Raw genomic sequence first — 25,123 nt, forward strand, 5'->3', positions numbered from 1 at the left:
TGACTGGAAGAACTGTAATAATCCCAGATGAAATAAAAGGACATCGTTTGATGGAAAGTGACAATCGTGACTCAGGCACATCTCAAGTATGATTTTATTCTGTGGGTCTCATATACATCTAACTCTGTTAGTGCAATATAACAGACAGCTACTCAGTACAGCAGTGCCTACATTTTTAATATATCCACATTTACAAGCAAAAATAATTTTTAAAAGATAAATATTAGTTTCCTTGTTAAAGCACAGAATGGAGTTCTCTTGGCTTGCAGCAAAACTATATTGCATCAGTCTCATATAAATATGCTTAACCTCACACTCGTTCTAAGAAGATACGCACTGGTTTGTGCTGCAGATAAAGTGCCTACTCTGCAGCTCTGCAGTCAGAGAATGTCGAAGCAACTCAAGACACAGAAAGTGCAATTTAAAAACACTAAAAAGATCCAGGGCGACGAGGACACACAGATGCATGGCAGGACAGCTGTGTGTGTGTGCATTTGATAAGAAGAGGAGAGAGGCTAGACTACAGTTGGTGAGTTTTTTTAAAACAAAACTGAGAGGAGCGCCACTAAAAGGAATGACAGTAACAGACCATGAACACAGCATGTGGCCAGAAAAAAAAGTGTTCATGTTGTAACAGGAGCTCATTTACAACACAAAGACTGACACCTCACAAAATTTCCATCATACACAAAGACTGAACTCAGACCGTCATACAGCGCGGGCCTTCACATGGCCACCGAAGCGTCCGAGTCTTTTGGTCGATTGTGTACGACGTGCTCGAGCTGTCCGGAGTCGGAGACGTCGTAGCTCGTCTTGTACTTAGCCAAGATCTTCATCAAAGGACGCAGCTTCAGCCACCACTGCTCCTTGGGGATCCTGTGACTGCACACAGATGAAGAAACGTCAGTGTCAGCGTTTATTTCGGCATTTCTTTCTCATTTTGGACTCCCGAGTTCTCTTCTGGACTAATCTCCCTGTGTGCCAGCGAGCTACTGTGATACATACACAAAGTCAGTCTCATCCTTGAGTTGGACCACAGGCTGGAAGACCAGAGTCCTGCGGCGCATTCCCAGCAGACAGCAGGAGTCCTCGGTGTTAGCAAACACTCGGCCTGCACACAAACACTGAATCAATCAAAGGTGCAAACACAGGAAGTCCCTGATCTTACAAACATGCATTAGGGTGGAATTAAAGCCACTGGAAACCCAAACCTACAACAGCGTTCCAGCTGTGGGTCTATGCAGTGCCGTTATTTTGGAAGTTTTTGATCGCTAGATTTAACTTCCTACACCTCTGTGTGTCAGTGATTTAAAAGCCCACTGGTGAAAATGACTAGTGTCATTGTTTTTGTAGGAGAAACAGTGGACTACACTGGTGATCAGGGTTACCCTCACATCAGCAGCAAAGGATAACTGCTTCCCTTCTTAAAGTCGGTGATTTTGTTAGTTGGCACCAGAAAAACTAGTCGTTTCATTATTAATATTTTGTTAATGTATAAAGCGAGTTAACTGTAGAGTTGAAGCTGCGTCTATGTAGCCAACCACCAACAGCCACAGCTGCCTTACCAGCAGATGGCAGCAGCACCCCACCCTGCCTCTCTCTGTGTTCGGTAGCTTTAAGAAGATCAATCACAGCAGCACATGGATCAGCAAACATACGACCCGATGGCCAGAACCAGACAACCAAAGGGTCCATCCTGACCTGCTTGATAGCTTTCAAAGAAGGGCGTGCATTTTGCACCTTTAACTGTATTTTAATCAGTTTTACAGGCCTGTTACTGTGGCTTGTACGCCACAGTAAGAAAAAAAGAAAAGAAGGGAAACTTCTTCTGTATTATCAGTAGTCAAATTTCTTTTTTAAGTCTCTATTTTGTATACGGTAAAAAAAAATCAGAACTTTTGAACTTTTCAATTCACAAATAATTTCTGTTTTTTAATTACAGTCCTTTTTTTGTTAAAGTGTAATCCCAGTGACTGAGCTCAGTTTTTAATGTTTTTGGACTTTGTTGTCTCATCAAAAAGGCCAAGGACTCACCTAAACTCTCAACTTTGATACCATTTGTAATTGTTATGATTTTTGGCTAAATTCCCAGTGGCTTTCACATTGAGAGGTATCTGGGGAGGTGGGGGTGGTTCACAGTGATTTCTTTCTACCAGCTAGTGGCTATCTGAAACATCATCATAAATGAAACAGCTGCAGTGTGGTTTAAGAGGATGAGAAAACTGAAGCACAAAGAGGTGTTGATATGGAAGCCATGAACAAAAGCAGCTGAATTGAGATAAAGCACCGCACACTACCAAGAAAATGTGGGAAAAGCAGGAAAAAGAAATGTGCGTGTCGCTCACACAGCCCATGCTTGCACATTTCCATTTCAGAAAGGACCTGGAAACAGCACTGCATGGTGGCTGCCGGTAAATTTGGAAGGCATGGGCAGATTGCATCCTACATGTGTGTAACAGAACAGTGAAAATGACACACACAGAAACACACACACACACACTGGGAGTATGGTGCTAAAATGAAAACACAAGATAGGAGCTAAATATGTAGATGGTCATGGAGCCAGCATGAAGAAGAGGATTTACCTTCATCTTATGTCATCCGAGTGTAAGAGAAATGGACACAAAAAAACAAAACAAAAAGAGGAGTTTTAACTTTAATGGCGGCCTTATTACACAAACAGTGTACAGGTCGGTTGTGTCGTATCAGATGAGGAAGCGTGTCGGTCCTCATTAAAATGCTACATTGATGAGTGTAAATGATCAATAATTCATTTTCTTTGTGAGGATAAACATACATCAAAATGTCAGACAGAGTGACTCCATGACAGATCTGCTTCACAATGGCCACGCCTCTGCAGGGAGGGAGGATCGGCTACCGCGGGTCTAATTACAGGCTGCAGGGAACATTAACCTTACCTTGTCTGAACGTCTCAACCAGCTTTTTGGAGACCCACTGCATGGCCTTGGCTGAGATCTTGGTCCCAAAGTTCCGGTCAAATGGAGACGGCGCTCCTCCCTTTGAAAAAAATTAAGAGTTTTCACTCATCCACCAGATCTTTCCCCCCTTTCTTCTTAATTGAACACATGTTTGCTGATGTGGTTTGCTAGCTGTGCTATCTTTTCATTACAAACTAGATTTTCCTCAGAGATCATCAAAGTTTTGTGTGTTCCAGTTTTTTTATGTGCTAATCTCAAGATACACAAATCCAAAATACAACAAAGACCAGCCATGTAAACTGAGAACATGCATATTCATGATACAAATATGGAAAATTGGCACTTCTGTACTCTGGAGGAGACATTACCACTGATTATTTATACAATGGGAAATCAGCCCACCTGCTGCATGTGTCCCAGCACATTCTTCCTGCAGTCAAACACCCCCCTGCCTTCTTCAGAGTACAGCTGATAGATGAAGTCTGTTGTGTAGTTCTCATTGCAGTTCTCATTCCTGACAGACACACAGTGAAAGTGTTAGCAGAGGCACACTCACGATGTGAGTTGACGCTCACGCTAGCTGGACGTCATCAGTGGGAGCCGGATCGTAAAATGTCAGCACTGTCAAAACTGTCGGCTTCACCACAACATTTGTTTACTATACAAGGAGCTTCAAACACCGAGGGATGGAAATGCATGTTTACACTGCAGCTCATTACAAAGAGATGCTGGCTGGAAATTTAAGGTGACTGTCATTTTCTTACCTGAGGACCAGACCTCTCTGAATGCTCGTCTTCATTTTCTCTGTCAGATGTTCAACATTGGCCTGTGGGACAAAGTAGTGCATGTGGCTGATGTTAACACATAGGTGGCTCTGTAAGGTCTGCCTTAGAACTAGAGTAGGGTGACATCTAGTGGATAAAACCAGGAATGACATGTAAAGAACTGAGCCTGAAACTTAAAGGGGACCTATGTTGCTTTACCTTATTTACTGCCATATACACTAATGGCCACTATTTTAGGTACACCTCTTTTGCCTTCAGTGCTGGTACTAAGGGGCCTAAAGTTTTCCAAGAAAATCCCCCGACACCATTACACCACCAGCAGTTAATGCATGGCAGAATGGAGCCATGCTTTTATGCCGTTTATGTCAAATTCTCACCCTGCAGTCCCAAAGCTGCAGCAGAAATAGGCTCGACAGCCCAGGCAACATTAACTGTTGCTTCAGCTTGCAGTTGTAAGCTGACAGGAGTGGACCCTGCTGTGGTCCCCTGCTGCTGTAGTTTGACTTGTTGTGCATTCAGAGGTGTTCTTCTGTAAACCACGGTGGTAACGAGTGGTTATTTGAGTCACTGCTGTCTTCCTATTAGCTCAGAGCTGTCTGACTATTCACCTCAGACGTCTGGCATCAACGAGGCCCTTTCACCAAGAGGACTGCAGTTTGTCTGGATGCTTTCTTATTCTTTGATCGATCTCTGTAAATCCTAGAGATGGTTGTGGGTTCAAATCCCAGTAGATCAGCAGTGTCTGCATGCCAGATGCAGTGAGTAATTGTCATGTGACTGGCTGATTAGATATTTGGATTAAAAGGAATTTAAACTGGTGTACCTACAAAAGTGGGCATTAAGTGTATATACACTATAAATATAACAGATTCCATCATTATTAAAGTTATTATTGAATGTTTTTGTTTTCATACAGGTAGAGCTGGGCGATATGAGATTTTTTCATATCACGATATGTTTTTTTCATTTCAGGCGATAACGATATCTATCACGATATAAGCCAAATAACTATATTTGTAAGATTTAAATGTGCCGTTGCTCACAAGTAAAATGTGAAATAATCAGCAGCTTGTTTTTATTTAAATATTCATTTTCCATAATAAGTTCAACAGGGTAGATGTACTTAAGGAACATGAGACTTTTTCAGATAAATAAAGGCAAATATTGCAAACTACACAAAAGGCAGCCGCTAAAGCGTTTAAGTTTCAAAATAGAACAAACAAAACAGACTAAATTGTCAATTCCACTTAGAAACAAAATATTAATTCTAAAAATAAATCTTAGCTTGTTTTACAGAAGAACAGACAAAACTGACTAACTTTTGTCAATATCAAATAAACTGAGAACTAAAAGGAAATTCTCGATCTCTCCTTGTTGTATAGCTTAGCTTTTCAAACAGTTTTAACAGTTACTTTAGTCTGACAAAAGCCGAATGACGAATTAGCGCTTCCAGTCAGAGACTGAGGCTACGTCCACACGTACACGGGTATTTTTGAAAACGGAGATTTTCCGTTTTCGTTTTAAAAAATAATCCCGTCCACACATGAAGGAAAACGCTGCTATGAACATGCCAAAGCAGCAGGTGGCGCTAGATTCCTAACCGTGCAGAAATATTGGCCAATCAGAAGTCTAGAAGCCTCGGTGGGAAAAAGTAAACAAAGCTGGGGCATAGAAGCAGAACAGAGTCGTATGTGTGGACGGACAGTAACTGTGTGTATATGTAAGCATTTAAACACTGCAGAGAGTAGAATTAACAGTAACAGTATTGTAGAAATTCATTTCACCGAAACAACGTGGCGCACAGTGTGACGTCAAAAAATGTGCACACCTTTGACGCTGCGTTTTCTCCGTTTTTCTAGTCCACACGTAAATGCAAAAACTGAGTTTTTAAAAATCTTCGTTTTCAGTGACCAAAAACGCCGTTTACGTGTGGACGAAAGGTGCAAACGCATAGAAAAATCTGCGTTTTCAAAAATACCCGGGTACGTGTGGACGTAGCGCATGCACCAGTTTATTGTATTTCCAGACTTGCTTTCGGCACAATTTACAGTGCACGCTACTCTGTTTTTTGTCAGACTTGAAATAGCCGAAATACCTTCACACTACGGAACTTCTATGGCTCTTCCGTTCGACAATCTCTCCGCCATTGGAACCATCATCTGTTTTCTCTTCGGTCACGCTCGGTTGATTTTTCTAGTCGGCACACTCATTTCCTCCATTACCCGCTGGCTGCTTCCCAAACAAACACACGTGCGGCTTGGCACTTGTGCTGTACGTAACAAGTCACGCGACGTGACGCTGCGGCTGTGATTGGTTCGGCTCTGCATTACTTAATTTGGATTGGCTGACTTTTTTTTTTTTTTGAGGACAAGAGCGACGAGGTCTATCGCGATAGCTTAATTTCTCTATCGAGTAAAAGTTATATCGCGATACATATCGTTATCGTTCTATCGCCCAGCTCTACATACAGGATAGTTTTCTTTTTGCTGCTGTTTGTTTTGTTAGAATGTTTTATTTGCTTGCTTACTTCAGTGTTTATTTCTGAGCATTTATATAACACTGTTTGTTGTTCATTGGACAATACGAAAATAACTGTAATAAAGGGAGAATGTCCTTGGAGAGAGAGGAGCCAAAACTGTTTGTTTGTTTATTTTGGAACTGTGACTCATGCAAAGCTACTTCAGTCCAAGAATAAAAAGCTGGTGCTGAAATGACCATCACAGGTCTACTTTAAATAATGAATGCATACTGGTTCTGTGGTTGCGTCATACCTGCAGTTCTTTGATGTCAAACGGCTCCTCGTAGATGTAAGCAGCATCGGCCCCTGAAGCCAGGCCCCCCACCGTGGCCAGATAGCCACAGTAGCCTCCCATAGTCTCAATAATGAACACACGTCTCTTGGTCCCACTGGCTGATTGCTTGATGCGGTCACAGGTCTGACACACGCACATGAGCTCACAAAGTCAGTACACATTCAGCACTAATGTGTCAAAGCTAACCTCTGTAACCCTGAGCTCATATTTGCCCATCAAGGTAAACATAAAGATTAGTGTTAACTTAAGACTTTCCACACAGTAGAACAACAGCATGCTTATTTAGCGAATAGCTACATTTCAACAACAGATTCATCTAAATGCTGCTTTCACCAGACAGACTGGATCCTGCGAAAGACGACAGAACACGTCAGATGGTAACATTAAATTCAGAATTCATATGCAAACACTTGGTTAAATTCTATGTGGAAACATTTTTCTTCCTGTGCTAGATTTTTATTTTGATAGCCCAGTGCTGACAATCAGCTAAATATGAGATAATCTAGCGTCAGTTTAGAAGTTGCAGCAGTGGTAAAAATATAAAAATATGTGTTACTGTGAATTCACGTGCTCTGCAGAGAGCCCGTCTCCCAAAAATGGGAAATCGTGCTATAGTGTATCCTTGTGCTTTTAAATGAGAATGTGTTGAAACAGCACAGGGCGATCGTGGCTTATGAGTTGGGAGTTTGCCTTGTAATCGGAAGGCTGCCGGTTCGAGCCCCGGCTTGGACAGTCTTGGTCGTTGTGTCCTTGGGCAAGACACTTCACCCATTGCCTACTGGTGGTGGTCAGAGGGCCCGGTGTCCAGCAGCCTTGCCTCTATCAGTGCGCCCCAGGGTGGCTGTGGCTACAATGTAGCTTGCCATCACCAATGGGTGGATGACTGGATGTGTAAAGCGCTTTGAGGTCTTTAGGGACTAGTAAAGCGCTATATAAATACAGGCCATCCAATAAATAAACTGTTACTTTAGCTTTTAACAGGGTTAGCTCTAAGAAGTAACATTTGTAACAAATCTGTTTCTCTGCATGGACACAAGCTAACAATTTTGTAAATCACTATCCTGGAGCCCTCAAAGTGCTTCAGCATATCATATATTTAATGTTAGAAAACAACACTGATGTACTTAAATGTGCACAATTTTACTTCATGCTTTTGTGTATGATTTAAAAGAACTGAGAAAGTTGTGCACCAAACTTTTCCATCTTTCTCAGTTGTTTTGATGATGTGAGGGGGATCAGTAGGAAAACACTTTTTTCCAATTTTTCGCAGCAGCACATGAATGCACAGTTTATGTTTGAGTTAGTGTTCGGGCTAAGTTTAATTCATTGACTTTTGTTGCCATTACTGTAACCTAAATCCAGAGAAAATAGTGTAGCACCTTCTGTAAGCGGACAGTTTGCTGAGTATTAGCACTGGACCACAGTTTTCTCTCTTGCACTTTCATATCATGCCTCACGTTCAGTGTCTTTGCACAAGCATCTTGAACAAAGCGCTCAAAGCTCTGCTGGCGGCGGTTTGACTGCCTTACCTCCACAATGGCATTGAGGGCCGTGTCTGCCCCGATACTTAGATCGGTGCCGGGTACATTGTTACTTATGGTGGCAGGCAGCATACACATCGGGATGCAAAACTCCTCATAGCTGGCGCGAGCCTCATACAGCTGCAGCAGACTCTCAAACGCCTGAAGCAGCAGTATACAGAAAACGCGTTAGACGACCGGTCACTTATAGAGAGAGAGGGGTGAATCTCTCTCAGTTTGCAAGAGAGTATCCCGCCATTCCGGCATGTTCCGTGTGATAGCGGCTATGGCTTCCCTTTGGCAGAAAGGACGGGAGGATGGGATTGTGAACAGAGTGGTGGAGAAAAGAAAATAAGAACAGAAAGAGTGGCAGAGCAGAGAGGGGAACGTGTAATCAGAACAGGAAGTTGATGTGCAGAGAGAGAAAGCAGAGGGAAGGATGATAAACAGGGACAGACAAAGAACAGATGAAGAGACAGGACAGAGAGATGTGTGCTTGTTGGCCTCAGAATCTGCTCCACGGTGACGCGGCATATAACAACCACATGACAGCCAGATCTGCTTATATTCAGCAGGACAAGCAGGGCCAGTCGAGTCTGCATACACAGCAGGAGGACATGAAGATGGCCAAGCTGCGATTCCAGTTTGAAACAGCACACGTTACCTGAACTACAGGCTGTTAAGCTTGTGTTCTGGCGATATGTAGACGTCAAAACCTGCATGCAGCCAGCCACTCGTCATGACGTGTCAGAGGACACTATCACAAACACACAGACAGGGAGAAGGGCAAGCAGAGCAAAACATGGCGGCCACAACACGTGTGCACCTCACAGCATGCCTCCATGTTGACACTCACTCACTTACCTGAAGGGAGCTTTACGTTTACCAGTCACGCCTCACGGTGCTGACATGACTCACTTTGTCTGTCTGAATTTCTAGTTTTTAGGGAGGCTTTTTGTGCCACGTGTGGCTGACAGATGCCACCGTTACAAGGATTTCTTCCGAATGATCCCCTGACAGGCTGGTGACTGGTAAAACACAACACTGTGGGTTTTTCCCCCTTGTTGAAACACAGCTGGCTGGCTTGTAAAGTGAGCGGATGTGTTTGTGTGTCTGTGTCATGTCTGTCTATTCCTGTTGGCAGGCCCCATCACTTACAGTAGTGATGGCGTTCAGAGCCGTGTCAGCGCCAATGCTGAGGTCAGAGCCCGGCACATTGTTGGAGACAGTGGCTGGGACCATGACCATGGGCACACAGAACTCGTCATATTTCCCACGAGCCGTTAACAATTCCAGCAGTGACAGGAAGGCCTGCAGGGCAGAGCCAAGTGCTTTAGTGTCTGCGAGGGGTTTGGAAGGTTGGTCTGGAAGAGAGGTGCTACTTGCCACAAAGGAAAGGGTAAGACATAAGTGGAGGGTGCCAAGGGGAGGAGCCAGGTCTATCACAACGGACAGCAGCGAAACAGACAGGTACCACTCCACATTCACCCTCAAAAAACACACACACGTACATCATACACAGGATAACTCATTTACTTGCATTCATCAAAGGAAAAGTAAAGCTGGTGAGCATCTATACAGGAGTGCGTGAAATGGCTGAAGAAAAGCAGGTGTTCTCTGTTTCCAAATCAGATCAAATCGAGTCAACTTCAGTTAAATAATCCAAAAACATCATGTTAAGGAGTCTTCTTTCTCACTATATAGCTATACATATATATCATATACCATTTAACATGTAATGCTAAATATTAGCTTCCAATGTTGCAGTTCTGCAGCTCTGCTTTTAGGCAGAGAATTGAATTTAAAGCATAGTTTTGTACACAGCTATGCATGGAACCATACAGAGGTGTGCTGAAATGAAGCGGGATAAGGCTGATGGAAACATTATACTGTTTATTGTAACATGTCATAAATATTCATAATTTAAAAGCTTTTAAGCTTGTACACAGACTTAAAGATGAGAAGCATCTACTGACAGACTCAACAAGTTAAAAGCAAAACGAGCAGAGACAAAAACTGAGTGTGAAACTTACCTCGAATCCACCGATAATCAGCAAAGCATTTATATTGTGCTTTCGCATTTGCTCAGCAATTTTCTCCACGTGTTTTGCAGGAAGTGTTCTGAGGATTACAAAATGAGTATTATGAAAAAAAACATTATGCAAATATACAAAATCATTGAAATACAAAGTGTATGGCTGGGAATTTAGTTTCTTAAAGCCGTCTATGAGGAAATTCTCTGGATACACTGGTACAGTGCTGATACAGATTCCATCACCTTTGTAGATATCTCAATTTAATCATTATTTTATAAGAAAAACTGAAGACTCTTTACCTTTTTGTCCCCAACAGGGAGCCACCCTGTCCCGTCCAACCTCCAACATCACCCCATTTCACCTCCTTAATCTGAAGGGTAGATGGATGAGACATATACGTTAGCTATTACTGATGAGTGGAGCTGTTCACAGGATGCTTTTATTTATTTTGTTTTGTTTTAAATGTTCTAATTTAGTGCTCTTCTAACCTGCAACGAGCTGAAAAGCTCCAAAAGCTGGTGCTTTTCTTTCTTTGTTGTGTTAAGAGTTGCACAGAGACTAATGAGTCCCAGTGTGGAAGCTGTTTTCTCCCCAATTTATTTTCTTAAGTTTGCATCTCTCTCACAGTTGTGTATTTTCTGTCCTATCCTCCTGGTTCTCAGGGCAGACATAGCAAACACCAGAGTTAATTTGCTGGACAATCTCTTTCATGTAGCAGCGGAAACTAACAAAGCGTGTAGCAGAGAGTGCTTGAGTCCTGAATAACAGAAATCCATTATTCCCTCTGCTCTAATCTTCTTGGGGTCAGTAGGCACAGTCTGAATCCAGGTCTCACAGAGGATGTTTAACTAAGCAGTGACAGTGGAGACATTCTGATAGAGATAAATGATCCGATTGTTTCTTAAGTGCTGTTCACTGAGCCGACCCCACACTCTGAGCGGTTTCGTCAAAGGAGGCTAGAGGACAGAAACTAGTTATACCAGTCATGCAACAAAGAAACGGTATCACCTCAGATTACATATCAGTACAAGTTTTCATTGTTAAAAGTCACACAGGTGCTGCTTGCTTTTACCCTGTATTCATAAATCTCGTGATATTGTGGTGATAGGTAATGTGAGAAAGTCTTTGACTTATCAGTACAGAGCTGTGTTTCTCAGCCCAGGGAGAACAGTCTGTTTCCCCCCACTGGATAGTTGTGGTACTGCATCGTTTCGACTGAGCCGAGCAGAGCAGGGAGAGTGAGCGTGAGGAAATTGGTTTACATTAATCTGGACAGATTATCCCCCGGGTTTCCCTGATTATGCTTTAGTGTGACTGTGCACTGTCTGACTCTCATCAAGCTAAGCCAATTCTCTCTGAGATATTGATTAAAAAATTGGAGTCACACACACAGAAGATTTTTATTAAGCTTGGAAATTATGAATGCATTTAAATAACATGAAATCTCATTAGTTTCAGGCCGATTATAATGACATGCAGTAGTGCAGCAGCAGTGCTACAAGTCTCACCTGTCCTTTGTAGAATCCCTCAAAGCCATCACTGACGGCAAACATCTTGTGCCCCTCAGAGATGCCCACCCTTACAGCTGAACGGACAGCAGCATTCATGCCCGCTGCAGGGGCCCCGACATTCAGCACTGCCACATTGAAGTTGCTCTGAAGATATAAAATGCACAGCAACAGGTTATCATACATTCTGGCTCTGGAATAATCCCACCAAATGATAAAGTGTGTTTTTGAACATGGATGATCACGCTCTACAGAAGAAATCAATAAATGCTTTCTGGGGTACTCTCAGCCACATGCTGAGCCTACAGTGGTCATTATCACAGAGGCAGAGGGTGGAGTCAGACCCTAAGGCAAGGTCCACAGCATGGAGTCTGTCAGGCTGCCTCTACACTTCGCTGATTTTCAGTGTAAGCTACCTCCTATGGAGCTGCAGCTCCTGGCAGGGATGATCAAGTCCAACCCTCAGAGGGGAGCCAGGTGTGATCTAATATCACTGCACAGCAACAGTGGCCACCCGGGCCGCATATGAAGCCCACGCTCACTAAACCTTAAGGCTTCAGAGTAAATAAGAACAACATGGTTAGAAGTCAATACTTGTTCTTATTATGTGCACTTTTCATCTTTTTATAATGAACAGCAGGGAACCACTGACGCATATGACTGCTGAATACTAATGCCCTCAGCCTGATGTCACACACCCGTCTACAGGACAATGGTAATAAGGTCACTCCCTCAGAAGGTGTGCAGCGCAGGCTCCATAGCTCAGTGGTTAGAGCACTGGTCTTGTAAACCAGGGGTCGCGAGTTCGATCCTCGCTGGGGCCTGATGCCTGGACAATACTTTTTTATTTGTTTTTGCCTCCACCTCTAGATAAATAAAGTATATGGCTTTGTTTTGTCAAAGACAGCTCTTAAAATAGCAGCAGCAGTAAGGCACAACTGAGTCATTATTTGTTGGGCAGAACCTTAGGCTGACTTGGCTCCCTAAAAACAACCTGCTCTACAGGTATTCTGTGGGGGGGGGCTCTGTCCTTTTTCATTTCTGTGTGTGTGTTAAGTGTGAGCAAGCAAAGCTGACACCATCACTTACAGTCGGCAGCTCGGATTCTGGTTTACGATGAGCCAGCAGTTTGTATGTCTTCAGGTTGTTTTCAAAGCTCCTGCAGAAAAACCAAGTGCAGTGAGTTCATCTGTTCCAACACTTCAATACACAGTAAACACTTCAAAACTAAGGGAGGTGTATTTGAAAATGAAGTCCATGATCCTGATTCTTCCCCTCTTTCCTCATCCTGCTGAACACTGAGTGTAAACAACAGACTGATGGTGTTCTAAAATAGCACCTTGATCCACTTTCCCTGTGTGCACTTAGAAACACCGGACTGAGTGAAGTTCAGGTCTGTCGGTCATACCTGCCCCGAAGCTTAACGGCCTCCTCAAAGCGTTTCTGGTCCATAGCTTTCTGGACCTCTTGAGTCTGGGGCAAAAAAAAGAAAGGAGATTGTTTCATTGCTTGAAATCTGCATTTAGACACGGCAGCACAAAAGTACTTTTCAATTTGATTAATCTACACGATTTGGGAATAAACATCTGCATGCAAGGTCTGTGATCTTTGAAGTGTCACAACTGCTGCATGGAGGAGAAACTGCCCTGAAGTGTGGACAGAGGAAAAAATAACGTGTGTTTGGGCAAAAAAGGTGACTAATACGTAACCTGCTCTTCACCTCTAACATTTCCTGCTACATAACGTCAGTGAGGTCTTCACTGTGAGCTCTGTTAAACCCAAACAAGGAGCGAGAACGACAACAAAGCTTTTTTGTGCATTTCTATGGCGGTACACATCATCATAAACAGATAATGATTAACCAGTGGCTCCATCTCAAACAATGCACTTCTCTTGTGGACACTATTGCCACTCCAGACTCTGTGCTGTCTGAAATCATTACTTAAGCTCTTTGTCTTTATGGACTCTGTGTCTGTCTGTCCTCGGCTTCTCTGGTTTTGTAAATATGTGTGTGTGCATGCCTATTGAATACGTGAAGGTCTTGGACTGTTTCCAGCACAGAGCAGCACTTACCATCTGCACACACTCCATCAGAGGCACGCGCACCGATGTGTTCCCACACAGAGACACCACACAGGCCGGCGTGTTGGCCGTGGTCTCCAGAAGCGCGAGAACAGCCTCGACACCCATGCGGCTGGCCTGCATGTGAGACGCACAGATTAAACTGCATCTTCCTCACTCATCGTTTCTATGCCAACACATTCTTCCCCTGCTCAGGGTTTCTTTTGTTCTTTTAAGTTTTATTTACTTTAAATCTAAAATTGGTTTTAATTCTCCTCTTAAACATCCATCATTTTTTTGTTTTCATCTGTAGACGTTTTGTAGTAAACGGGAAGGGTTCCTGGGATACACTTGCACGTGTGCAGAGCCACAAATCTGTTAATATGCTTAACGTAAAACCTGAGGGCAGCGCTCCTCAGACACACACGGGATTGAACAGGAAATGTTTTGGACAACTCCTCAAAACAATACATTTACTATAAATTCTCAAAAGACCATCTATTGAAACTGTGAAAATGAAATCATTTCTGATAATATAATGGCTTTTAAAATTAGGAATAACACTTTAAACACTAATAAATATGCTGCTCAAAAACATAAATGTGCCTATAAACTGCCAAAATAGTCAAAAATGTCAGTTGCAACAACCTCACGTGATAAATTTAAAAACATGATTTATTTGACAGGCCAAAAGCAAAAGATACTGCTTGGAAAAAAAATGAAAGGAATCCTTTTTAATCAGAGTAAAGCATCAAGTCAGTTAAAGTTGTGGGCACTGATCTGGTCAGTTAAGTAGCAGAGGAGGTTGCTGATCAGTTTCAGCTGCTTCGGTGTTGATCAAATTAAGAACAGGTGCAAGAGCATGGAGGAGATCCCAGGAGAAGCTTGGTTACTCTAGGAGAGCTGGACGGGGGCGTAGAAGGTCCTTAATCCATCAGCAGGAGCGCTGTCTACTCCTTTGTGCGAGGAGGAACAGGATGAGCACTGCCAGAGCTACAAAATGACCTCCAGGAGAACACCTGTGTCGATGTCTGTGACCAAACACAGAAACAGACTTCATGGGGGCCTGAGGTCCTGATGCCCTCTGGCTTCCCCTCTGTGTTCACTGCCTGGCACCGTGGAGCCCGACTCACATTTGCCATAAATACTAAAACAGGCAGGGCACCGCTGCCCTGTGCTTCTTACAAATGAGGACATGTTCAGCCTGAGCAAATGCGACAGACATGAAAGGATCTGGAGAAGCCACAAAATCGTTCAGCATGACTGGTTTGTTGGTGGGACAGTGATGGGCTGGGGAGGCATATCCATGGGAGGACACACAGACCTCAACAGCTTAGGCAACTGCACCCTGACTGCCATTAGGTATCAGGATGAAATCCTTGGACGGACGCTCAGACTGTCCAGGAGTTCAGTGGCGCTCTGGTCCAGCTCTGGGAGTAGATTCCCCAGGACATCATCCTTTGTCTCATGAGGAGCGTGCCCCGTTGTCAGGAATGCTGACGAGATTGTGGGGGTCACACAAACTACTGAGAACCATTTTTAACTACTAGCCTGCAGTAATTTGATTTTTAGGGTGTCTTCTGGAGGTTGAAGTTCATTTCCATCAAATGATCTGGCATCATTTAATTCCTTATTTTTAAAACAAGTTTTATTTAACCAACAGGCCAGAGGCAAAGTAGTTTGACAGAGAAAAATGAATCCTGCTTTTTGAGCACGTGAACCCAACAAATGTTTGATATTTTGGCCCCTAAAGTAATTCAACATTTAGCAAAAAAACATCAGAGCACTGGCTCATAACTCAGGAGGGTGGACCTACCAAGATACGGTCAAAGGCAGATGGGGTTCCTCCTCTCTGCACGTGTCCCAAAATTGTCACTCGTGTGTCGAAACCCAAGCACTTGACCACGAGCTGCGAGGAAAAGAAAAACAAGTTTGAGCAGATGGCCTGGCATCACATCATCAACATTCTCATGAAAATAACAGCTGTTCATTTAGGTAATGGATCCTTAAAGAGGCAGTTCACCCTAAAATCAAATGTCTGTACTTTCCTCAGGCCTGTGCTGCTGTTTATCACCTATATTTGCTTTGGTGTGAGTCGCTCAGCTCCAATTGGTAAGTCTGTTTTCTCTTGAATATAATGCAATCAGATGATGTTTGCCTAGTGCTGATCAGAGAAGCAAAAATTAAATAAATACATGCATTTAAAATAAACCTCACAGGTACATGCAGGCTTCCTTCCACATAACGATACAACTGTTAGTCGGTTAAACAAAAATAAATTAAAAAATGTGCGTGTGTGTTGGGGGGGTTCAGTGTTTGTTTTTTTAAATAAGCATTCCTGCTGAGCTTTTTAAATGGATTTTGAGCACCACAAATCGACTGAAGAGAAGGCAGACGGCAAAGTCATCTAGATGGATAAACAGCACAAGATAAATAGGACCAGAGAAAAAGATGTTTATGAGATTTATGGGTGAAGTGTTGCTTTACTGTTGTCTAAATTCATCTAATGCATATTATATATACACTAATAAAGGTATAACTGTGTCACTAATATATACAAAACAAAGGTATATGCAAAAACACATGTAAACAAACTGGCACATCACAAACTTGAACATCAACACGATCTGAAGCTGAAGAGAAGGGGAAACAACAAAGCACAAGCAAGCCGTTCTAATTTTTCAGTCATGTTAGAAAGGAGCTTTTAATTTGAAATCAAAAATAATTACTCTGCTACTTTAAATAAAAACAGAATCTCCAAATAAAAATGTTAGTAATAATTATATAATAATATCATCATGATTCACAATTTACAGTTAAAAAGTCAATTTGTAAGGAAAAAGAAGGCTATGTGTGAAGCAGCTATAAGTAAATGCTATAAGACCTATAATAGCTGTGAGGTTTAGAAAAGGTGCCTTGCAGTGCTTTGGCAGTACAGTGTGGTGAAAGCCCTCTTACCAATCTAGCAAGTGTGCTTTACAGAGCATTCCAGAAACACAGCAACAAAGCCACACCAGGGCAGCAGTACAGTAGTAGAGGTCATTCAGGAGGGAGTCAAAGCTGGAACTGGGTACACTCTGTACTTACATTCTTAACATATTCAGTGGTAATGGGTTTGTTGTTACGATCAATCGCCCCTTCGGCTACAATTATGATATTCAGCCTTTTCATCCCTGCTCGGTTCTACAAGGAGGGCGTGGTGGAGAAACAACATGACAGAAAAACTGAGACTGTGGCTGTGACGTGGGCTTTCAGAAGCACGGGGAGGGAGCCGGACGACGGCGGCAGCCTGGGAGCCGAGGACAGATTTGTTCACAATAAAAGCCTGGTGTCACCACGGCTTGTGTTCACACTTAGTTATCAGGTGTATCCTGTCTTTATTGCTGCTTGTCCACACTTTGTTATTACGGGACTGAATGTGGATACTGTAAGAAAACTGTAACCAAAGATTTTGGCGGTGTGTAGCTCAGATGGCTGGCTTGCATCAGTCAGGTCTCCGTGCTTCTGGCTTCCCCTTTCTTAACACTCAGGTACTCACATCCTTGACAAAACTAGAGGTTATAGGCTTCCCGTGCCTGTCAATGGCTCCCTCTGCAACTATGATTATGTTCAGCCTTGTTCCCCTGGAACGGGTCTAAATCATAGAACATTGGCATTTTTTTCAAAGCAGAAAAAACACAAAATCTCACAAAAGTCTTTCGTGATTTAAAGTCTGTGTAGAAAAACAAAGAAAGGTTTGGAACAACATGTTATCAGAGTAAATATAACATTACATCTCATAGAACAACCCAGTAATACTACACTTCACTGAGTAAGTCTGACTGTGTTACCGCAGATAGTTTCTGACACATCTTCTCCTCCCAGCCATCCTCTGGAGGCATTTCAGGGATCAGCACCCAGTCTGCCCCGCAAGCCAGGCCGCTCACCAGGGCCAGGTAGCTGGGAAACACACACAGGTGATAAAGGCCTGTGTCTCTGACTGAGAGTTGATGGTTCTGGATCTGCTAAGGTTTATCTATTCTTACCCACAGTGTCTGCCCATGACCTCCAAAACAAATGTCCTCTGGTGACTGAAAGATAAGGAGAGGAAATATGATGTAGGAACGCTGATGTACCCGAGAGCAGGTGTAGAAGATACCATGATAGTTTTTTCCTGCGTTAAACTTTTCTCAACTTCAAGGCGAGTGATTGAAACAGCTGCTGGTAAGAGTGAAGGATTATTATATTTGAAATGTACCCTGATAATTAAAGCCTGAACTAGCGACTGACTTGTCACATATGCAGCTTTCACACGTAAAGCTGCTAAAGGTGCTTATGTTGACTGCTCACCTCTGTGCAGTTGTCATAATTGCGTCCACCACCTCGATGATTCTGTGCAAAGCCGAGTCAGTGCCAATTGTCATGTCAGTTCCACAGAAGTCGTTATCGATAGAGCCGACCATCCCCACAATGTGAAGGGCAGAGTACTTCTGGACGGCATCGGCCTCAATCAAACCTGAAAGGAAAAGAAGCTTAGAGCAGGACTGGGCTTTTGTCTGAGTAACCACTCTGAGTCACAGCTGTTCCTACAAACACAAATCTCTGATATTACTGGCAGGAGATACGGTTTCTCAGTATGGCACCAAATGACTCCAAGCTCCACATGCTGTGCAGAATTGTTTTCAACAGTGTAACCACGTCCTCAGAATATATAAACTGCATTTTGTCTTGACTGGAAATAGGAAACACAGAGCCATAAAGCCTCCACTACCTTGTTCCACCAACTCATTCAGCAGCCCGCTCCATTCCTCCTTGAAGAGGTTGGCTCCCGTCAGACTGCCGTCTCCACCGATCACACACAGGTTGGTGATGCCGTGCTGCACCAGGTTGTGGGCAGCCTTCAGGCGCCCCTCGTGAGTGCGAAACTCTTTGCAGCGAGCGCTGCCGATAACAGTCCCTCCCTGGTGACGATAATGGGAACGTTTTAAAAGTGTCTCCGGCCCATATCACATGGTTATTCTTTTGGTTTGAACTCCTGCGTTTGTTCTTCAACAGGAAAAGCACTACTGATAACACACCGCCTACTGCGATGTTAGAGGTTGTAATGTTTCACCACTAAACAGCCTTATCGTCTGTGTCACATGACTTACATGTTCCTCCTTTGTGCATTGCTTCCTGCAAGATAAACCTAACTTTGATAAATACATATTTCAGTGTTTTTCCACACTTTTATATTTTATTTATGGTGGGTAAAGAGGGCATGTGGATGCATTAGTCACGCCATAATAAAAAGGATAATAATTCCAATTTATAGCAAACGTCTCAAGAAATAAATCTGATGTGAGGTTAGGTTATTTATTAATTATTAAACACGTCGATATGAAGATTGTTCCTCTGCAAAGTGCTTTGAGTAAAATAAGCTGCTTATCTATTAAGATGAACTCTAACTGCACTGTCTTGAACTGCAGCTGGTGACAATACTCCAAAGTCGCCTCGGTGGACTTCAAAGCAATACATCAAACGGGTCTCCACTTGCTCCAGGTTCTAGTTAGAATGGTTCCTCAAACTCACAGAGGATAACCGGAGTAGCACAAGGATACTATCCCCAGCTGCAGTTCAAAACAGTGGAACTGGAGTACATCTAAATGGACATGATCCTCTCTGGAGAAAGCAGCTGAATAACGCTGATTACCATCACAACAGTAGCCTGGTCAGAGAGCCAGGAAGAAAAACGATACAGGAAGGGCCAGAGTTAGCTTACTGGAAGATGATGAACTTGCAGAGTGAGAAGATCATAAATCAATCACACATCAAGGCGTTCCTCCACACAAATAAAAAGCTAAATGAGTTTTTGGACAGTTATTAAAACACCTGCCAGCCCATCCAAGTAATGTTTCCATGTGGGAAACACTGCACACTGCAGTCCAAGAACTGCAAAAGTATTTATTACTTTCGAATGTTTCCGATATAAGCCGGGAGCCCACAGGAGAGAGAACACCTGCTTATAAAAACCTCACTCTGTGTATGTTACATGTGTCTACTATAGACCATGATAATTACTCACCAACTGCAGCATGCTGGACACACTTTCCCATGTGGCTTCCTTTATGTTATCCCCACCATCCACCATACCCTGATATCCCTGATTACAGAGAAAAAAAAGAATATACATTTAACATTTATGCCTAAACTTGTGGCTGTAACTAATTTAATTAGATATAAATTACATGTAATAAACATATAAATTGCCCATGTAACTCTGTTACATAAGTACAACATGAAATGTTACATTTAATGGAATCTGGGCAAATAAAATTTACTCAAGTAGTATACATTCAGTTTATTTTCCTTACTAATTATTTATTTGAATACATGACCATTTGATTTCTGCTGCAATTTATTTCAAAATATTGCTTCATGGTTATGAGGCCAAAGAATCATCTTTCTGAGTGTTGCACGAGCTAAGCAAACAAACACACACTCCAAATAACCTCTGGCTAACGGCCCAAAATACAACGCAACGACATCCTATTGTCATCATGACTTGAAATAATCAAAATATTTCCACATAATTCAAAACCAATGAAACTTACATCATTAACTATAAGACTGGTGCATCCTCATACTGTGCTACCTTAGCTGGGTGCAGGGTATTCATATGAGGCATCTAAAGCCTCAGTTATGTAACATCACACTGTGTGTGAGCAGAAGCCACACGTACACAGATGTGCTGGGATCACAGGATGAGCAGACAGAGCATGGCTCTTCCCAAAGCTCTTTTAACATCTGCTTCATGAAAACAAAATAAACATCCCTGTATTGATACCGGACCCCTGGCTAGTACTGTACACAAATCCAACCATTAAAGTTGGGCTTAAATGTCTTCCAAATACTTTATAGTGATTTTCCTTGAAAATGCTACTATAGTCCTAAAGATAAATTTATGGCTCACCTCATGAATGAAATAAACCTTTGCCCCCACGTACAACCCCATTCGAACCACAGCACGCACAGCACCATTCATTCCTGAAAGAGAAAGAGTTAAAAGAAGAAATCTTAATCACAAAACAACTTGTTTTACAAGGTCAAACTTTAAACTATAGAGAGGGAAAACACATGTGTCTCAACTGCACCAAGTCATTGTAAAACCCCAATTTGCATGGCTCTCCCAGGGCTTAAGCTACATGGATATTTATTTAATCTGGGTGCAGCTGTAAACCTTTATTTATTTTTTTATGAGTATTTCTATGTCCTGGATGTGGGAGATAATGTGTGTAAGCCCAGCCTTTGCGTGTTTATAGTGTCTGTGTGTCACTTGTGGATTTTTTTGCCCCATCAGAAAGCCCTGCCATGTTTGGTCAAAAGGCTTTCCTAGCTCCTCCTACAGGTTCTGTGAGTCTGAGTGAAAATACTAACCAGTAAGACCATGCTCTGTGGCTTTAATGTCAACGTCAGGGTTAGCTTCAACACAGATGGGATAAAAACGTAAAGCTTTACCCACAGGAAGGAGGAGAACGGGAACTTGGCTAACTGGAAGAGTTGTAAACAAAGGGAAGAAAGGACTGGGTTTCCTTGTGACCCAAGCAGTACTGTTACTCTGCAACACAAAGGCTCAGCCCACTCGGGAAGCAGAGGACACAGCAGTGAGGGAAGGGAACAAATTAGGAGGAGGCCTCTGCAATGTGATCTGCTCATGAAGCCGGCAAAGCATCCAGAATTATTAGAAAAGGACCAACAATACAACCCAGTGTATAATCCATGGCACGCTGTCCTTGTTACATAACTACAATCACAGGGGCATCAGACATCAGAGTGTGGTGAAAACAGAGGCAGAATATATGAAAAGATGTTCGCGTAGATATCTCAGCTGAAGGTTTCAAAGTCTCTATCAAAGCAGAACATCTCTTCTTCTGCGTGACTGACTCTTTCTCCTGCTGACTGACTGAAAGCACTCAGCCAAGGCTACACAATGTACTCTGACATTGATGCACGGTCTCAGCTAGCATGCTGCAGACTCACTGCTTAACTCTGGGGCCAGCGCTGCGTGTTTGTTCTGCAATTAAGTGGATCAATTCACTGCTTCTGAATAACCACATTCACTCTTTGAGCTCCTGGAGGATGGAGGTTACACTATAGAATACCTGGTGTAATTAATAATAATGCATTATTAATAATTCTTCACAAATGCACTTACATAACAACAACAGGTGGTTTCTGAGAAAAGGTCAACATTTGTCTAAATTATGTATTGAAAAGTTTAAAACAGGGTGGCAGAAGATTTTAACATAAACAACATTAGAAAATAAAGAAGCTTCTTTAATGCTGTAGAGCAGTGTTAGTGCTGCTGCCCTTTGTATCACAATCCAATGCTAAAAGTGGACACAACTTTGATGTGACCATGGCTTCTCAGGGTAATATTGGAAGAATATCTGGATCAATAAGCCAAAAAAAGCTGAAGTGCTTTCTGACTATTTTTAAAGCAGGATAAAGAAGTTTTTTCCCCACAAAGATACAAAGCTTCTTGCTATTTTTGTCAAATTATAATTTACAGTTGGTTTGTTAATAACTTTCCATGCAGCATGAAAACAATAAGAAGAAAAAGTGTTTTAAAATATCCATATTTATTCATGTTTTGCTCATATTTCACTTTCTACAGCTTGAAAGCTATCAGGATGGATTCACTCTCTCTTTATGTTTCCTCTACTACACTGGTCACGTGTAGGCCTAATAATAAGTTACATAACAGGTAAAAATAATCACATCCTGTCTTTAAATAAAATCATAGTTTCGACTTTTGTTGTTTAATTATAAGATGATGTAACTCATTCGGATCAGCCGGCTGCCATTACAATGTGGTGTTACACGGCAGTAGTAGATGTACATGTGCTTAAGCGAAATTACGAGATGAGCCGGTGAGCACATGACCCGGGTTTCCTCTGTGACGTATAGTTGACTGGAAGAGACGTAGATGAGTTATATGCTGCTCATCACGTACACAGGATGCCGGCATCCCACAACCGCTGGCCTCCACTGTGCTAATAAAAATCCAAAGTCTCTAGTCTCGCTAAAACTGAACACGACAGAAACGCTGTGTAAGAATTTCCAACCTGTGCGCTAGTGGCCTACGCATCCACCAGAACCAGCTTTTAATGGTTACACAGCGCCCTGCACTCCTGCGTATCTGGCTTCTGCACAACCTAAATTAATTGGGAATCTGCGCTAATTAAATGCTAACACAAGCCCGTCAGTTATAATGCAATAATAAACTGTGAGGAGGAAAGCAAACCGCGCGGCTCGACCTTGACGCATCTGTCTGAGCCGCTGGGTAATGTCACACATGCCTCTGAATCAATGACAGGATGATGCTGTTAGCGACTTAGCAGGGTGCGCGGTGTTAGCATGCCGGCTAACCGTGTAAATGGCACATAACATCACAGCCTTACTGTACCACCCCGCCCCACCGCGTTTTTAAATAAAAGCCAGGCTGACTTGACAGGCAGTCACTATGACACGGCTGTGTATCTTCGCCCTTTGCGGGCCTTTCCTCACTGATACGATGCTTCACACAAGTATCCACAAAAAGTGTAACTCGATACTCTACCTTGAGCATCCCCTCCGCTCGTCAGCACCGCAATGGCTTTGCCCGCTCCCGACAGGTTCTCAAAAAATATCTTCTTGCTGTCCGGCTGCGCCATTTTCACAGCAACTCAATATATAAATATAAATAAATATGTGTTTCCTGGCACAAGCCGATAAAAGAGAACACCGACAGTACGGAACTGTGCTGAAATGATGAAGGGCAACAATCTATGCCCTCTACCTATGTACAGTATGCCCGCTTTGGTCTCCTTCTCCTGCCTGTTCCGTATCTGGTCGCTGATTTGCATAGGCCGAGCGCGAGGACAGTTATTGGCAGAAGCTCGGGCCAATCAAATCATAGTTCCAGCAGCATCCGTTCGCTTGCAAACTAATAAGAGATGTGTGGGCGGGTCTATCATTAGAGGATGCCGGCGAGGTTTCAGTGAACCTTAGTGAGGAGGAAGCAACAGGCTACGAAAGTTACACACAGAAACACCTGAATCATACAGTGTAAAGACGAATAAATCTATTATTTTTAAATTAATACTATGAGTAGTAATAGCAATATAAATATTTTTATTTCTATTTCTAGGCCTAGATGTTTTTATTGCAGTAACTGGTTTGCTCTATCATCAACATTTTGGTAATCCTTGTGTTTATATAGTATTCTAAATCTATATTCTTTCACTGTTGCTGATGTATTTGCCCAACAGTGTAAGGTAAAACAAACCTTCCACAGATGCGCTACCTTATGCCATTATTCGTAAAATGCATCGTTTACGGCCCAGGCTGACACTTTTGTGAAGTGTATTATTGTGTTTTGATCACTGCTTAAATATCATATTTACATTTGCATCACTGAAACTGTGCGCTTTCCTTCAGGCCGAAATCCTTTTACACTGGAGCTATGACTTCCGTTCAAGGTCGTTTTTTATGAGCCACTGATTTTTGTTACTACCTTTATGTGTATGGGACTCCTAACACTACACAGAGTAAGTTAGCGTTGACTATTTAAGATTTTTCACAGATAAACACAAGAATGTAAAACTATGAAACACGCAATGAGGAAGGTTCCACTTTGGATCGTTGTCTCCATCATGTGGCCTTAAGGCCAAACTACAAGTGGAAAGCTATAAAACGGAAGTACTGTGCATGTTCTGTATTGGTCTCAAACAAAAAGTGTGAGTAAAGGTCTGTTTAGTAACATATAACATCAAAACCTGAGTCATCAGCAGAAAGAAAAAGAAATCAGTCATTTTGAATTATTCTCATCACACAGCAGACACCGCTGAACGACCTAATTCAATTATAGAGTACTTTGCAATATGATTTAGAACAAGCAAATGAGGCTACTGTGCTTTTAGTCCAGAATCACCCTATTATCAGAAGAACTGTTTTTCCTGCAAACTCAAAATCGATTCAGAAGAAAATAACATTCTGATATGCATGAATGACAGCCCTTAAGCTTCAGGAACTACATACAAGGACATATAAAGTGATCCTGCTAGTGACATCACTGATAGTTGTGCACCTTCTTGCCTCACATGTGTCCCCTCAGTCCCCTTAGACACTCCTACATCTTCCCCGGAGAAGACACTGTTTGTTTTTGTGTTAGTTCCAGTCAGTTATGAGAACTGTCTCAATTTGATCACACTCACTGTCCTGAAAAGTCAAATAAAAGTAAAGAAAATACTGAGTTAAATAGTCTTTAGATAGAAAAAAAACATTTAGTTTATTAACCTCCTAAGACCCAAACTCTTCCACGACATGCATTTTTAATTTCTCTTTGATATTTGGGCATATTGGGGCTTGATAAATGAAAAACAAAGAATTACCAGATTTTCTTTTTTACCTCATTTTTGTTTTTATGAAAAATCAGAGCCACATATGAGGATATTCGTTT

The 25,123-nt window shown here is 42.4% G+C and overlaps 1 protein-coding gene and 1 non-coding gene across 6 annotated transcripts; one reads left to right on the plus strand and one right to left on the minus strand.

Annotated features, from left to right (window-relative positions):
- Nucleotides 1-80: 80 nt before the first annotated feature.
- Nucleotides 81-23,502, minus strand: pfkpa (phosphofructokinase, platelet a). 5 transcript variants are annotated; one of them, XM_085418169.1, is made up of 23 exons: nt 23,243-23,502; nt 20,594-20,667; nt 19,706-19,783; nt 18,413-18,602; nt 17,992-18,157; nt 17,688-17,732; nt 17,493-17,601; nt 16,750-16,845; nt 15,479-15,571; nt 13,675-13,800; nt 13,010-13,074; nt 12,691-12,760; nt 11,602-11,748; nt 10,393-10,463; nt 10,091-10,178; nt 9,216-9,368; nt 8,067-8,219; nt 6,496-6,660; nt 3,704-3,765; nt 3,342-3,453; nt 2,919-3,018; nt 1,006-1,111; nt 81-882 (listed from the first exon to the last, which is right to left on the minus strand). In XM_085418169.1, exons 1-23 carry the CDS (start codon nt 23,334-23,336, stop codon nt 726-728), a joined length of 2,520 nt encoding a protein of 839 aa, XP_085274295.1. In that variant the 5' UTR covers nt 23,337-23,502; the 3' UTR covers nt 81-725. The 5 variants fall into 5 exon arrangements, with proteins under 5 accessions (XP_085274295.1, XP_085274293.1, XP_085274292.1 ...); XM_085418167.1 differs by lacking the exon at nt 9,216-9,368; XM_085418166.1 differs by lacking the exons at nt 9,216-9,368; nt 16,750-16,845 and adding an exon at nt 17,201-17,296.
- On the plus strand, nt 12,353-12,425 carry trnat-ugu (transfer RNA threonine (anticodon UGU)). The gene has a single exon. It is a non-coding gene; the product is annotated as a tRNA-Thr (tRNA).
- Nucleotides 23,503-25,123: the final 1,621 nt, after the last annotated feature.

The sequence above is a fragment of the Rhamphochromis longiceps genome, linkage group LG9, assembly GCF_057381845.1.
Source record: "Rhamphochromis longiceps isolate RC_006_pf linkage group LG9, R_longiceps_female_GT1.1, whole genome shotgun sequence".
NCBI classification, from domain to species: domain Eukaryota; kingdom Metazoa; phylum Chordata; class Actinopteri; order Cichliformes; family Cichlidae; genus Rhamphochromis; species Rhamphochromis longiceps.

What these genes read in the sequence shown, in the direction of transcription:
- pfkpa (XM_085418169.1), bottom strand. Translation starts at nt 23,336, where the DNA reads ATGGCGCAGCCGGACAGCAAGAAGATATTTTTTGAGAACCTGTCGGGA. An exon ending in GAGCGGAGGGGATGCTCAAG is followed by an intron (nt 20,668 to 23,242) that starts GTAGAGTATCGA and finishes TTTCTCTTTCAG; the next exon opens with GAATGAATGGTGCTGTGCGT. An exon ending in TGATTATCGGTGGATTCGAG is followed by an intron (nt 9,369 to 10,090) that starts GTAAGTTTCACA and finishes TCTGCCCTGCAG; the next exon opens with GCCTTCCTGTCACTGCTGGA.